The 15474-nt window shown below is 42.3% G+C and overlaps 1 protein-coding gene across 3 annotated transcripts in view; it reads left to right on the forward strand.

Annotated features, from left to right (window-relative positions):
• LOC126188149 (cell growth regulator with RING finger domain protein 1-like) overlaps positions 1-15474 on the forward strand; it is a 404561-nt gene that overhangs the window by 75665 nt on the left and 313422 nt on the right. For 2 of the 3 annotated variants that reach the window (XM_049929651.1, XM_049929652.1), the window contains exon 2: positions 12010-12173. In XM_049929651.1, coding sequence (XP_049785608.1) covers positions 12010-12173 — 164 coding nt within the window. Of the gene's footprint in view, positions 1-12006; positions 12174-15474 lie in introns of all 3 variants that reach the window. The other variant, XM_049929650.1, reaches the window with a different exon arrangement.

Below are 15474 nucleotides of genomic sequence, written 5' to 3' on the forward strand. Positions count from 1 at the left end.
GTCCTTTCGTCTACTAATCGCACGGTTTTGTGGTGCGGTCGTAAAACACAGACACTAAACTTATTATAGTGAACAGAGACGTCAGTGAACGAACGGACAGATCATAACTTCGCGAAAATAAAGAAAGTAAACTTTTCGCTCGAGGGCATACTTGAACCAAGGACCTCTCGTTCCGCAGCTGCTCACGCTAACCACGGAACCATGGCGCTCCTGAGCTCACGTACTCCTTGATGTTGCCTATCTTGCGCATGGACTACTCAGTTTGTATATTTTGCTTTTTTTTTCATAGTTCCACACAACTTCTTCCTGTTTTCTCGATAGATCAGTGTTCAGTTTTTCAAGGCCTATCCACTGTGCCAACTTATAACTAAATCTGAGGGGGGTGCGATGGGGAGGTTCCCTTCTCAGTGCCGCTCGTGGCGCTGGTGGAACTCGCGCAAGTGGCGAGTCTCTGTCACTGCCACCGGCTCGCGTCTTTGCGCCTGTGGTGCTTTTACCCTGGCTGTGTCTTGTTCGGACGACACAGCTGATTTAAAATGGTCTAGTGCAAGAGAAAACTCGTCAATAAGTAGCCATTGACTTGGCCATGAAATCCGCACTTCAAAGAACGCAGTGTGCATAATACTTGCGGAAAAGCGATTAAACCCTTATCATTAACAACGTGAGCAGTGGATGAAGCAACTGATGATAGTTACGTTCTGTGTTCCAAAGTCGATTGACTGGATAGTCATATGGTTGTCTGAAGATAGTTATGTAATTTTAAAATGAATAACATGTTGTACACACAAACAGCAAAAATAAATACAGCCAGTCGGAGCTTGTCAGGCATTTATATTTAGTTAAATATTGGCATCCGAGTACCGATTTGTTTAACCATTTCCACAGCAGAGGTCGCTAACACATGCCTCTGTGGTGCCACTCGAGTCGGTGGGAACAGGTTTGATCCTGGCGAAGCAGAAAATTTCAGCGCCAGTATTTGCCCGGAAAGAACCTTCCCTAATCGCGTTAATTCCTGTTCGACAGACTTTGCGCCAGTGTCATGAATTAAACTCAAAGCCGATATGTTAAGAGTGCGGCGGCGCGGTTCCTACCGTCCCTTTACTACGAACCTTCACCTACCTGTGAACATTGTCTCAGCAGATCTTCAGTAAGGAAGCCGAGCGAAACCTACTGTACTTCGACGTGAACCAGGCTGCAATTAGTCACTAATCTACGTTTCGGGAGAAAGTTTTCACACGAAATGAAAGGTTGGAAATTTTGTCCTTAATTAATATATTCTGAAACTTAGATGAACAAATATCACTGTCAAGTCCGTGATAGTCTTAACGCAGTCACTCACTATCCCTTTCACTCACGTTAACAAGTTTATGGTGTTGCATTTCCCGAAAACGTAATAGCTAAAAAAGTACGGATCGTTTTTGATTCAGAATGCTCGCCAAATGTTATGTCTGTCGGTACCTAATGCAGTCAGTTTTGAGCCACCGACCTGATCAATACGCCATGCGGAATATGTCTTTTCTCGTCACAAAATTCACTTAAAAATTCCGAAATTTCTACACACCTATCGGAATAATTATGCAGTCACTTTACCACACTTTTGACGTATGAAACACTGCTAGATCCGGCATCTTATCATTTCCATCGGAACTACTACTACTACACACGTCCGAACTGTTTCATGGCTAGGCTCCGACTCCTTCCTAGAATACTCTAAGTCTTCTCTACCAGCAGAGAAAGGCGCGCGAAGAATACTGCTTTACCATTGTTCAGTTTACTCAACAGCCAATAGCAAAACAACACTCTCCCGTGTCAGTCCGCGCTTTTCCATCAATAACCAATGGCAAAATAGTAAACCTCACGACCGCACTTTTTACCGACGTAATTATCTAATATGCTGAAGTTTTTTTATGCATAAAGTTATTTACTATTGTAATTTATACCTAAATTAACTTTCCCTTTACCATAAACTTACTTTACAAATCTGTTCTACAAAAATCCCCTTTGTTCATATCCATACTTCTTCGAAATCTTCCCACACTAAATCCTACTATACAACTCGTTAAACAATTATCTTCATATTAACCTTAAACCACACTCACGCATCATTCATACTGCTAAAACACATTTATAACATTTTACCTACACAAAAAGACATAACACTTTATGAAAATAGTAGAACAGTTTATGAAAAATATTCTATTACTTTAGTGCACTCTAGTGGGCACAATCGAAACTAAATCAGTCCACTATTCAATGTTGTCCTCTATCGGCTGATACATAAACTACGTGCGCGTCTAGTCTCGCCTCACCATCCAACTCTAAGACACATCTCCCACTTACCCGCCTCAAAGGCAGGATCGGTATACGGCGCTACGCCTCAAGAGCATGTGACTCTGCTGATGTGGTCTGTTCTTCGGACGGGGACATCATATCCGACGGCCCCATGGTGCTTGCTACATCTGCATCTGAAGTCTGCAACCAACTTGACAGTGAGTGGCAGAGGGAACTTCTGCTACCACTAACTTATGCCCATTTCCTGTTGCATTCACGAATGGCGGCTGGGAACAATGATTGTCGGCAAGTCGCTGCATGAGATGTAATTGTTTGATTTTATCGTCGTGATCATTTCGCTAGACGTATGTAGGAGGAAGTAATGTTTCTGGTCTCTTCTTGGAATGTGCGCCTTAGAAATTACAATAGTAAACGTGTCCGTGACGCACGCCTCTCTTGTAGCGTCTGCCGCTGGAGTCTCCTTAACGCTCCTGCGCCGAGTCACCGATTCTGCAGCGAAAGTCGCAGCTATTTATTGGTTCTTCCCTGTTCATTCTGTCAGTCTTAGTTGGTAAGCGTCAGAGACATAGCAGTACTGAAGACCTGGTCGAACGAGTGTTTTGTACATCTACATCTACATTTATGCTCCGCAAGCCACCCAACGGTGTGTGGCAGAGTGCACTTTACGTGCCACTGTCATTACCTCCCTTTCCTGTTCCAGTCACTTACGGTTCGCGAGAAAAAAGACTGCCGGAAAGCGTCCGTGCGCGCTCGAATCTCTCTAATTTTACATTCGTGATCTCCTCGGGAGGCATAAGTAGGGGAAAGCAAAATATTCGATACCTCATCCACAAACGCACCCTCTCGAAACCTGTACAGCAAGCTACACCGCGATGCAGAGCGCCTCTCTTGCAGAGTCTGCCACTTGAGTTTAACATCTCCGTAACGCTATCACGCTTACCAAATAACCCTGTGACGAAACGCGCCGCTCTTCTTTGGACTTTCTCTATCTCCTCAGTCAACCCAACCTGGTACGGATCCCACACTGATGAGAAATACTCAAGTACAGGTCGAACGAGTGTTTTGTAAGCCACCTTTGTTGATGGACTAAATTTTCTAAGGGCTCTCCCAATTAATCTCAACCTGGCACCCGCCTTTACCAATATTTATTTTATATGATCATTCCACTTCAAATCGTTCCGTACACATACTCCCCAGATATTTTACAGAAATAACTGCTACCAGTGTTTGTTCCGCTATCACATAATCATACAACAAAGGATCCTTCTTTCTATGTATTCGCAATACATTACATTTGTCTATGTTAAGGGTCAGTTGCCACTCCCTGCACCAAGTGCCTATCCGCTGTAGATCTTCCTGCATTTAGCTGCAATTTTCTAATGCTGCAACGTCTCTGTATACTAGAGCATCATCCGCGAAAAGGCGCATGGAACTTCCGACACTATCTACTAGGTCATTTATATATATTGTGAAAAGCAATGGTCCCATAACTCTCCCCTGTGGCACGCTAGATGTTACTTTAACGTCTGTAGACGTCTCTCCATTGAGAACAACATGCTGTGTTCTGTTTGCTAAAAGCTCTTCAATCCAGCCACGCAGCTGGTCTGATATTCCGAAGGCTCTTACTTTATCAGGCGACAGTGCGGAACTGTATCGAACGCCTTCCGGAAGTCAAGGAAAATGGCATCTACCTGGGGGTACCTCTTCATTGATTCAGTATTGCAGTGCCTGTGGTGTTAAGAAAGATGCAAAGTTCCTTAGAACATTCATGCATCTCCGAAGGAACAGGCATTGCGGCGACTACAGCTGCTGCGAATACGTAGACCCTTCAGCTGTTTAAGAGAATGACAGTGAAAATTTGTAGCGGACAGAGACTTCAACCAGGATTTCCCGCATTACGTGAACGGTCGCCTTAATGGCTTTGGATATCCGTGCACGACTCACGGCCAGAGCCAGAGCAAAACTGGACTTACCTGTGGGGGTATCCCAGCCAACGGTGACATTTGATGAACATTTCCGAAGGTGGACAGTGGAATGTCACTGCGGGTCTTCATGCGTGACTTTCAACGGCTGGGTGCGAAGGGCACGTCCATGTCTGCGACGTGATGCGGGGCTCACGAAGGCTTCTAGCGCTGGTGTTAAATCTGTTGTCACAGGATGCTGCGTAGTTTTCTTGGGGTGCCTTTGAGATGAAGATCTCGGTTGTTTGATTTGGCTCGTGGTCCGCCGTATAAACAGCGAGTGAGTGCTCTGTACCGCGATAACTGGTATTTGAGCCTGGCACAGCTTTGGCTGTGAGGATTCTCAGCTGTTTACTTCAGTTGTCATTCGGGCCACGAAGCGAGACGAGCCTTCGGTTTGTCCCATCTCGCCCGTTCAGTTTCACAGAGAGCGAAGGAAATGTGTCCAAGGCGATGGTATGTAAGGGATCCATTGCGACACAGGTTAGTGCTAAAGTTTTTTTTGTCTCACAAGGAGAGGCCACGACGTTGGGATCATAGATTACCTAAAACTTTGTAAATCATTAGTAGGCCATTAAAACAGCATAATGTGCAAGCAGCAAGGTGCACTAGTCTCTCAATTCCGAGAAAATAGCAAGAGCCGGCACGGTAGCTCAGCGTATTCATTCAGAGGGTTAGCTGCCCTCTGTAATAAAAAATTGAGTGACTGAATCAACAATGAACTCGAACAGGTTGCATGGGACATCTACCCCTAACAAATACAACGAAAAAAATGAGATAAAAAAGTAGTTAGCGTGTGAGCTATGTAAGACGAACGTGCATGAGGCGACGGTTCGTCTCCCTTTCGAACTTAATTTTTAATCTCTATTTTTTCATCGCTAGTCTTATTTAATTTGTATTTGGGACGTAATATAATAACAAAGGCGACGTATATTTGCATGAAGTTTTAGTGAATTTCACATTATTCGGCTATTCACTGTTCAATTACACTTAATTACTAGAACAATCGTATTTATAACTATCGACAAGTAAATTTTCCTGAAAATGTATGCCTGTCGTGAAATCCCTTAGGCATGCAGTCTGGTAAGGTACCCGGAACTACTTTGCACTTCCACGCTTCGAGCTGCAGACACAGAGACAGGCCCCATTTTGCAGTTAACCTGCGTAGCGGTGAAACGTTGCTCATGTAACAAGAGCGAATAGTGAACGTGCAATTTTAATATCGCAGAATTTACACTTGTACTACAAAAATGAACATTGGAGCGGGAATCGAAACGTTGCTTCATACACCTTGCTATTACGAAGCTCGAACGCTAATCCCTTTTTCAAATCTCATTTTGTTCGTTATTATTCGCTGCATTTGTTCGGTGCGGACGTCTCATGACAACCGTCAAAGTTCGTCGTTGATCCAGTCATTATTATTATTATTATTATTATTATTATTATTATTATTATTATTTCTTTTCTCAGACGTTATGTCTGGCCAAAAATAAAAGTGACGCGGACCTTGATCATGCGTGACTTCCTTTTAACAGTACGGTGTATGTTACATTGCATTTAGGAACTTTCGGGTAATTGAACATGTATCAATTACAGATTTCTGTAGTTGTGTATATACATTTGGATGTAGCTGTATTGCGCTGATGTACTGGTGGATATTATGTGGTATGAATCCTGTAGTTGACAGTGTAATTGGTATAATGTCAACTTTATCCTGATGGCCACATGTCCTTGACTTCCTCAGCCAGTTGGATGCATTTTTCAATTTTTTTCTCCTGTTTTCTTCTGTATATTTGTTCTATTGGGTATGGATATTTCGATTAGTTGTGTTAATTTCTTCTTTTTATTGGTGGGTATGATGTCAGGTTTGGGGTCGACAGAAGCGTCCGATCCCACGCGTCGGCTTTGACCCGTGACGTAAGGGTGTTGTCGTGTGTGACGTCATGACGGCGCGGAGTTTGGTTTGTGAGTGTGGCGTGTTGTGGTGTGTTGTGCTCTCCCGTGGTATGTTCAGGGTTTTCGTTTGTGTGGTGTTACGGGCTCAGTTTGCTTTTGCTCATTATCCAGAATTGTTGGAGTGTCGGCTGTGTTTGTAGTGGAATTCGTTTCAGTGAGTTAACGATTATGTGTGAAGGTTAATTTAGTGTTGTTCGCTGTACGTCGTGTGGTAATTTTAGTAAAATTAATCGGTTGTTGTTTTTGTTCAGGGATGGATATGACGGATAAAATTAAGTGCGCAGGTCAAGGGAAGTGTTCGATCCCAATGTGTGGCTGTGTATGTTGGTATTGGTATCGGGAGATATTTTTGAGCTATATAGGCCAAGGGAAGTGTTTGATCCTAATGTATGGGATCGGGAGCTGCTGTTGAGCTATATAAGTCAAGGGAAGTACCCGATTCCAGATGATATTGTGTTTAGTTGTATTTGGGATGTTTTGTGATGTCGGTTATTTTCGTCGTTTTGTGTGGTTTTGTATGGAGGTGGGTGTCTAAATTTGTTTATATTTAGTTTGCTCCCACCCAACAACACTAAATTTCCCGCGCTTGTGCCGTTAGTGTCATTAGGCTTTTTGTGTAAAGTGTGTGTGTTCGTTTTTCGATGTATTTTCGTCCTCATAATGTGTACGTAACGACTTTATATGCGCCATATTGGAATCGTGGTTTATGGTCGTTTCCGCCATATTTGTGACGTCATGGGTCAAAGCAGACGGGCGGGATCGGACGCTTCCGTATTTCCCAGGTTTGTTATGTGGTGTTGTTTTATCTTTTATAATGGTTCTTTTCCAGTATAATTTGTATTCATCATTCTCCAGTACATTTTGTGGTGCATACTTGTATGTGGGAACGTGTTGTTTTATTAGTTTATGTTGTATGGCAAGTTGTTGATGTATTATTTTTGCTACATTGTCATGTAGCATTGTGATCGTGGCATTGTGATCGTGTAAGTGTATTGAGTGCTTCTAGGTCTGTGTTACTCCATTTCACTACTCCAAATGAGTAGGTCAATATTGGTATAGCATAAGTATTTTTAGCTTTTGTCTTGTTTCTTGCTGTCAATTCTGTTTTCAGTATTTTTGTTAGACTTTGTCTATATTTTTCTTTTGGTTCTTCTTTAATATTTGTATTATCTATTCCTATTTTTTGTCTGTATCCTAGATATTTATAGGCATGTTTTTTCCATCGCTTCTATGCAGTCGCTGTGGTTATCCAAAATGTAATCTTCTTCTTTAGTGTGTTTTCCCTTGACTATGCTATTTTTCTTACATTTGTCTGTTCCGAAAGCCATATTTATATCATTGCTGAATACTTCTGTTATCTTTAGTAATTGGTTGAGTTGTTGATTGATTGCTGCCAGTAGTTTTAGATCATCCATGTATAGTAAATGTGTGATTTTGTGTTGGTATGTTCCAGTAATATTGTGTCCATAATTTGTATTATTTAGCATGTTGGAGAGTGGGTTCAGAGCAAGGCAGAACCAGAAAGGACTTAATGAGTCTCCTTGGTATATTCCACGCTTAATCTGTATTGGCTGTGATATGATAGTATTTGAATTTGTTTGGATATTAAGTGTGGTTTTCCAATTTTTCATTACTATGTTTAGGAACTGTATCAATTTAGGATCTACTTTGTATATTTCCAATGTCTGTAGTAACCATGAGTGGGGTACACTATCAAAAGCTTTTTGGTAATCAATATATGCGTAGTGTAGCGACCTTTGTTTAGTTTCAGCTTGGTATGTCACCTCTGCATCTCTCGGCAAAACACCCATCCGAGGCAGCTGACCATCATTACAGTTAACTAGATGTAAGCTTCATACTATCAAATACACAGATCGAAGCCCGAAAATATCGCTTGATTTTTTATTTTTATTTTTTTTTTATTTATTTATTTTTTTTTTTTGCAGCTTGCTACTAAGCTATTGAAGATAAGGAAATATATCTTTCAAGGTTTTTTGAACAAAATTGTCCCAGCAATCTGAAATATGTTCTTACAGTTGAGATTGGACGAGATGTTCAGCCGTCAAGACTCGCAAAAAGGAAACTTCTTGAGATGACGTCATCTAAATGGCTGCCAACTTAAATCAGTATAAGACCTGAAAAGGGAGGATGGATTTTGTCTAGCCCAGGCATATTAACCCTATCCATCAGTAATTGATATGTGACTAACTCGTGGAATATGCACGGACACCATCTCATTTTTGTAAATGATTTTCCACAATTTCTGTTTCTGGTTCTAGGGGCTGTAGAAGGGACTTAGTAAAAACAGTTCTGATATGAGCCCATGTCCAGAAATGTGCCGTTTGGATAAAAGTTTAAATATCGGATCATTATAAACTCCCCTGATTCACAGTACGCAGGCACTGGAGACAATGATCTCTGACGTGAGACTGTTTTTACCATATGGCGGAAGTAAAATCGGAAGATCTCCTCGCTTCATTTTTAACTGTTAAATGATCGTTCCAAATGACTCTCCCTTTCCTGGCATTTCCCACGCCTTACGGAGTCCGCTGTTTTCATAAACTGACAAATTTGTTTCAGATTTATGGCCGTAGGCTGCTCCTGTCTCTAGATCTGCCAGTTAACCTAAGGGAAAGGAATCATGTGCGCCATCTGTCTGTGAATCACGTAAACTTTGTCCTGTGCGTTGCCGTATTGTGACTGTTTGCATTTAGTATTTCCTTAGGCGAATTTTCTGGATCATCCCAGTATTCGCCTAAACAAGCGTGTACAACCTCCTAAAAAACATCATCTGGGCAGGGTACCAGACCTGTTGTCGTTAATCCGCCACGCGGTTTCGGTCCGGGTTCTCGCTCTGGCTCACCTTGGGTTCCAAGGTAGCCCATGTCATAGATCAGTGTGTTCACGATGTCAGATTCTTGTGTATCTGAATCGGGACATGAAGGGACAATTTATGTGCTAGTAGTTTAACTCGGAAACAAAACATTTACTGTTCCAAAATCTGGTTTGTGATCACTGCGAACAGCCACAGGTACTTCATATGTTTAGCACTTGTCTGCTCATAAATGACTGAGGAACATACAAGGCAGGTGCTCACTCAATGGTAATAACTCTTCAAAATATCGGACAAAGCGAGTTACGTCCACGAACAACGCTATGGCACGTGATGCTCATGGTGTGGATTGGGAGACCCGTACAATCGCCATTACTTATTGCTGTTCATATAACAGTTCACCTTGACTGTTCCGGATGTTAAGCGGTCAATTGGTTTGCATTCCACGATGCCTGCACATCAAGAGTGACAAATATTGCGCTACATGAAAAAAAAGTAAATTAGTTACGAACTATTGCGTGTACCCACTTCATCATGTAAACGTCACTACAGAGACTCAGGTCTAGGTTATGACATGGTCGATACGCCTACCATCCTTGGCGATGATGTGACGCAGAAGAATAGAGAAATTCTACATGACCCGCCGAAGTGTCGGAACATAGAGGCTGTCGATGACCTCCGGAATGGCTGTTTTCAGCTCAGCAATGGTTTTGGGGATACTGCTGTACACGTTGTCTTTAATACAGCCCCACAAAAAGGAAGCGCATGTGTTCAGAACCGGGGAATATCGCGGTCAATCGAGGCCGATGCCAGTGGCCTCTGGGTACGACAGAGCCAGAATGCGGTCCCCAAAGTGCTCCCCCAGGACATCTATCTCCTGCTTCTATGGGGTCGAGCTCCGTCTTGCGTGACCCTCGTCTTGTCGAAATCAGGGTCACTTTGGATAATGGGGATGAAATCATCTTCCAAGACCTTCACGTACCGTTCAGCAATGGTTCAAATGGCTCTGAGCACTATGGGACTCAACTTCTGATGTCATCAGTCCCCTAGAACTTAGAACTACTTAAACCTAACTAACCTAAGGACAGCACAGACATCCATGCCCGAGGCTGGATTCGAACCTGCGACCGTAGCGGTCGCGCGGTTCCAGACTGTAGCGCCTAGAACCAATCGGCCATCCCGGCCGACTTTCAGTAATCACCGTGTTATCAAGGAATATCGTACCGATTATTCCGTGACTGGACACTGCACACCACACCGTCACCCGTTCAGGGTGAAGAGACTTCTCGATCGGGAAATGCGGATTCCCAATCCCTCAAATGCGCCAGTTTTGCTTATTGACGAATCCATCCAAATGAAAATGGTCGACAACAATAAGTCGCATGCGCATACTAATTCCCATTATGCCCGGCTGCCAACCTTGCTCTTTCATCGTCGTAACGCAAAGCGTTCAGAAGTTGCGGCGATTTTATTTCACATCATTCAATAATTGTCATCCTGTATAAACGTGCTGACGCCAGGCTTCACACCCAACTATGACTCGCTATAAAGTGGTCGTTCAGTTAACTGCGCGTTCGACACCCCCCCCCTCTCTCTCTCTCTCTCTCTCTCTCTCTCTCTCTCTCTCTCTCTCTCTCTCTCTCTCTCTCTTCCCCCCCCCCCCCCCCCCCACACACACACACACACACACTCGTAACCAAGACTCGGTTGAATTTATTCCCATTCTGCACCTATTCTGACGAGTATTTGGTTTCTAGGTAACTATAGTATTTGGTGATTCTTGCTTGTGTTTTATCTACACCTGATCATTTTCAAACATGCCCACTTTCTCGAAAGCGAGTGTATACTCATAAAATTACACATTTGCACACTCGAGATTCTTCACTCTGTGACTGGTCACTGGCTATCAAACTAGTACCATGCCGTGCCAGCGATATTGGTACCGACTCTTTATGACGTATTTACTAGTATTATTCTGGGCATTAATACCGGTCACAGTCAACTCTAACTGTACCAGTTCTTGAGCCTGTTTCTTCCTCCTCTGAAGGTTAGAAGAAAATTTCACCAGCCACTCTGATCGAAGAAAATCAACGTATCATGCCTGGGGTAGAACGCCACCCTCTAAAAGGAAGAGGGCCCGACAGTTTGTGGGCGCTTATGCCACATTAGTTACAATGCGCGACTTTTTAACTAACTGCATTATGTGGTATATGAACTAGACGGTAAGATTTGACTTGCCTGAGTGTGAGAGGGGGGTATTATACCCCCTATCTTAGTTGCCAATGTAGCGCGAGCAATTAAAGTATAATGTTCTGGATACTGCGAGGATTTTTTCATAAACAAATGGGGAGGGTATTTGTTTTACAATAACTGACTCAACCATTTGTTAGCGATCATCCGCTAATATATATTTTTTGTCAGGCTTTCGTAACGTCTGGCTTCGCTTCTGAAACGAAATCTAATTTGAAAGAGTTTCTTGTATTACACTGTTTGTGTGTGTGTGTGTGTGTGTGTGTGTGTGTGTGTGTGTGTGTGTGAGGGGGGGGGGGGGACGGCGGCGGAGTGTTGTGTGTATCTAATTATCTCGATTGATCCCGTAACTAATTAAACACTCGCAATTGTCGGAAGCAAACGACAAACAACGAATGTAAAATGTTCAAATAGCTCTAAGCACTATGGGACTTAACATATGAGGTCATCAGTCCCCTTAAAATGTCTGTAATAAATTCTGCTGAGGATTTGCAATTATTTACAAGTATGGTGTTCAGAATGTTGTACGAGCAGCCACACTGATCTCTGTAAAACAGCAGCTTTCATTGCGCCATTGATCCTAAAATGATAAAATTAACTACTTGAGTTTTTCAAAGTTTGACTAATCGATTATATAAAAGTTTCATGTGGATGGGAAAGGTTGGTGTTGTTTTGTCTTACCATGAATGTGATAGACGCCTTTTTTATGCCCAGCAGAAACATGACGATGTTCCGGCTGAACGGTGACGAGTTGATGTTCGGCACCTCGGTGCACCACATACAGCAGCACATTCCTCAGATGAAGATGATGAAAGTGCACATACCCTTCACCTTCAAGCTGCTGGAGTCCACTAAGCCATCCTACTCGGGATCACCCACAGGTACGGCAGCGGAACAAAACATTTTGATTAATGTGTATAAAATTCTGTTCTTTTTGTTACTGTTCTTATCCTTTACTCAGGTTATTGCTCAAATTCTATAAACTTTAAGAATAAGAGTCTGTTTCGGTTTCTTAAGTTTCCCTCCAAAATGTATATCGCAAATAGAAAGATCCATCATGAAGGTTTCTAAGATCCACTTCAGGCTTTCCGCCACGACCTGGAGAAGCAGTCGCACTTGTCTATAACGCGAATACGCTTCGCTGCTGGTCCACTAGAATCTCTCTGCGTGCTCTTATTTCACTGCGGATATATCGTCAACAAATTCATTTAAGAAAATGTTGAAAATAAACAGGACAATATTCTCATACTTTAGTTTGTTGACAGGGTATTTGCAATGGAAAACAGGTAACTTAAAAGGAGTAGCATTGAAGCAGATTCTAGGAACAGGCTGGTGCTATTGCTGTATAAGGTCGTGTCGAAAGATCTTAGGTTAAGCTTAGAAACCATCATGTAAGAAGTAAAGATTTAAAAAAGAAATATCGAAATGCAGACAGTCCACGGACTTTCACTCATAAGACGTGTATTTCACTGTGTTTCTGAAACCAAAGGAAAGTTATTTTGTAGCTTTAATAAACTACCATTCTATGAAATATGGCATTTCTTCTCCCGACCAAGAATAATTGACGTGGTATAATTACAAATAAGAGTAAGAATCACTCAGTAGAGAAACAGTTATTTTTGATGACTTCTTTTGTCTGCTTTGTTTTACACGCGAATGTGGAATGAAATTTCTCGTATCTAAGTACGTTTGATCGTGCCAGGGAGTCAGGGACCTTTTCTCCGGCGATACTCTTACGCTGACTGATGCGAAGTAACCAGAATTAAATGAAATTCTCAGGCAAGTCGCAGGAGTTTTTCCCGTTAGTCGTCGCTGGCCTCTTAGGCCGCCAAACGACTTTCAAGAAAGTGCCAACGGTGAACACAATATTAGTTTCATTTTTGGCAACTAACGAAACGTTCAGTTTACATTTGAAAATGAAGTGCCGCGAGGTTGAGTGGGACGAACTTCCTGTCGCGACAAGCACTGGGTGTCTTACTGTGCTCCCGCTTTTGAGTTTGAGACTGACCGCTCAGCTTCAAAGGCCAGGTCTAAGTACCAAAAGTCCAATGACGATTACGTAATGATCTTGTATTGTTAAAAGTTAAATGGAGCTTTAATCAGCCTGGGGGTGATAGGAAAAAAAGTGATCTGTTCGCTGTGGTCTTCTAGGAGGCGGCATCCTCTTGCGTGCCTCAGATTTGCACCTAATGGCAAGTTCTCCAGGAATTACATCAAGTCCGAAAATTGGTGAGAATCTGAATTTCTGACGTGCACAAAATATTACCAGAAGTGAAAGTTGATAAACTGCTGGAAAATATAATTTCGACAATCGGTTAACAAATTTTGCTACCACGCTACCTGTAAGGTTGTTAAGTTTCCAGATTGTTCAGAAGTATTGACGGAAGACGGTAGTCATCTAAAGTATCGTTTTTAATTAAGAATAAATTATTTCAAATGTTTTCCTTTGTATTTATATTCTGTGTTTCCTGGTTCGTTTTCAGTTGGTGGAGCATAACGTCAGAGTAAATTTCGGCACTTCCCCTTTTTTTACTGTCTTTGTCTTACGAACTTCTTGAGGTTGGCCCTACGCCAGAAACTGCTTCTTAATGTCGTCCTTGCACGCGGATTTGAGCTGTAAATTTTTATCTTTTTTTTATGCCAACGATCTCTCGTGGGTTGCAAACATCACATTCATAATCATCGTTCGGAGATAAACATGAGGCCCCTCTCAATCAGAGATCGTGATTCAGCAGGTAGTTTGTCCTTGAACAACACAGACAAAAAGCTGTTTGGCAGAGCTCCTGTACAAATGTGTCTATGTTCTTGGTGCTGGAATGAGGCGGCCAATAATATGAAGTCATTCATTATCCCTCAGTCTTCAACCATCCGCTCAGACCGTGACGCACATTAAACGTATTAGGACATACTCAGTTTTTAAGTTGAGGCAGCAGACTTTTGACGCTGAGACTTCGTATTATTCACAGAGCGGGGTATCAGTTTATATAATCTTTCTAGCTGTGCGGCAGAAAAGTATTAAATTTGAGCAAGCGCATGAAACAAGACTTTTACAGCGTCAACATTCATTATATTCGTTTTTTTTTCTTTGAGAAAAACGCTTTCGGAGGTGAGAAGCTTGAAGTTTTTTAAGATTGTCGTTTTCAAGGCGTGTTACGAAAAAATGCAGAGCGAGCGGCACAGTCTTTAAGAAACTGAACTCCTTAGCGAGACGTGCGGGTTACAAATCCCAGTCCTGCTACCGAACTTTTTCTGTGGTGTCTCGAGTGACTTGAAGCAATACTTCCCACAGCAAAGACAGCAGCTAATCTTCTTTCCATCCTGTCCAATCGCAATATTTAGTAATTTATCAGCGTTTCTAATGACAGGAGTATCTTTGGGGCCGTTGTTCTTCCTTCTGCTAACAAACTCTGAAAGCTGAACCTAATGTTGCGTACATTTGGAAATTGTTAGACACGCTGTGTTAGTACCTCTGATGCTGTTTGAGTAAAAGCATATGAATTGGTAACATTTAACGGTTTTAGATCGCTCTTCTACACAAGTCCACTTCCCACGTGTCCTGCGTAACGTTTAAAATTAGTTAGCCTCAGTGCGCATGCATATAAATAAGAGAACGGGACAGAAAGCTATATGTTGCCTAGATCTGTGTGTCCTAGATGAGGGTGGATGTTTCTGAAATAGGTTTACGAAAAGAATCTATCATGACCCCGTTACTCTGCTTAGTTAAAGAATGCCGAAGTGAATTATCCTAAGTTATGGATTTTACGTGTCTAGCATTTGTAGACTTAGAGAAAGCTTTTGACAATGTTGACTGGAGTACTCTTTCAAAATCTGAAGGTGGCGGGGGTAAAATACAGGGAGCGAAGGGCTATTTACAATTTGTACAGAAACCAGAAGGCAGTTGTAAGAGTCGAGGGACATGAAAGGGAAGCAGTGGTTGGGAAGGGAGTGAGACAGGGTTGAACCCTATCCCCGATGTTATTCAATCTGTATATTGAGCAAGCAGTAAAGGAAACAAAAGAAAAATACGGAGTAGGAATTAAAATCCATGGAGAAGAAATTAAAACTTCGAGGTTCGCCGATGACATTGTAATTGTCAGAGAGAGCAAAGGACCTGGAAGAGCAGTTGAACGTAATGGACAGTGTCTTGAAAAAAGGATATAAGATGAACATCAACAAAAGCAA

The sequence above is a fragment of the Schistocerca cancellata genome, chromosome 5 (genome assembly GCF_023864275.1).
Source record: "Schistocerca cancellata isolate TAMUIC-IGC-003103 chromosome 5, iqSchCanc2.1, whole genome shotgun sequence".
In the NCBI taxonomy this organism is placed as follows: domain Eukaryota; kingdom Metazoa; phylum Arthropoda; class Insecta; order Orthoptera; family Acrididae; genus Schistocerca; species Schistocerca cancellata.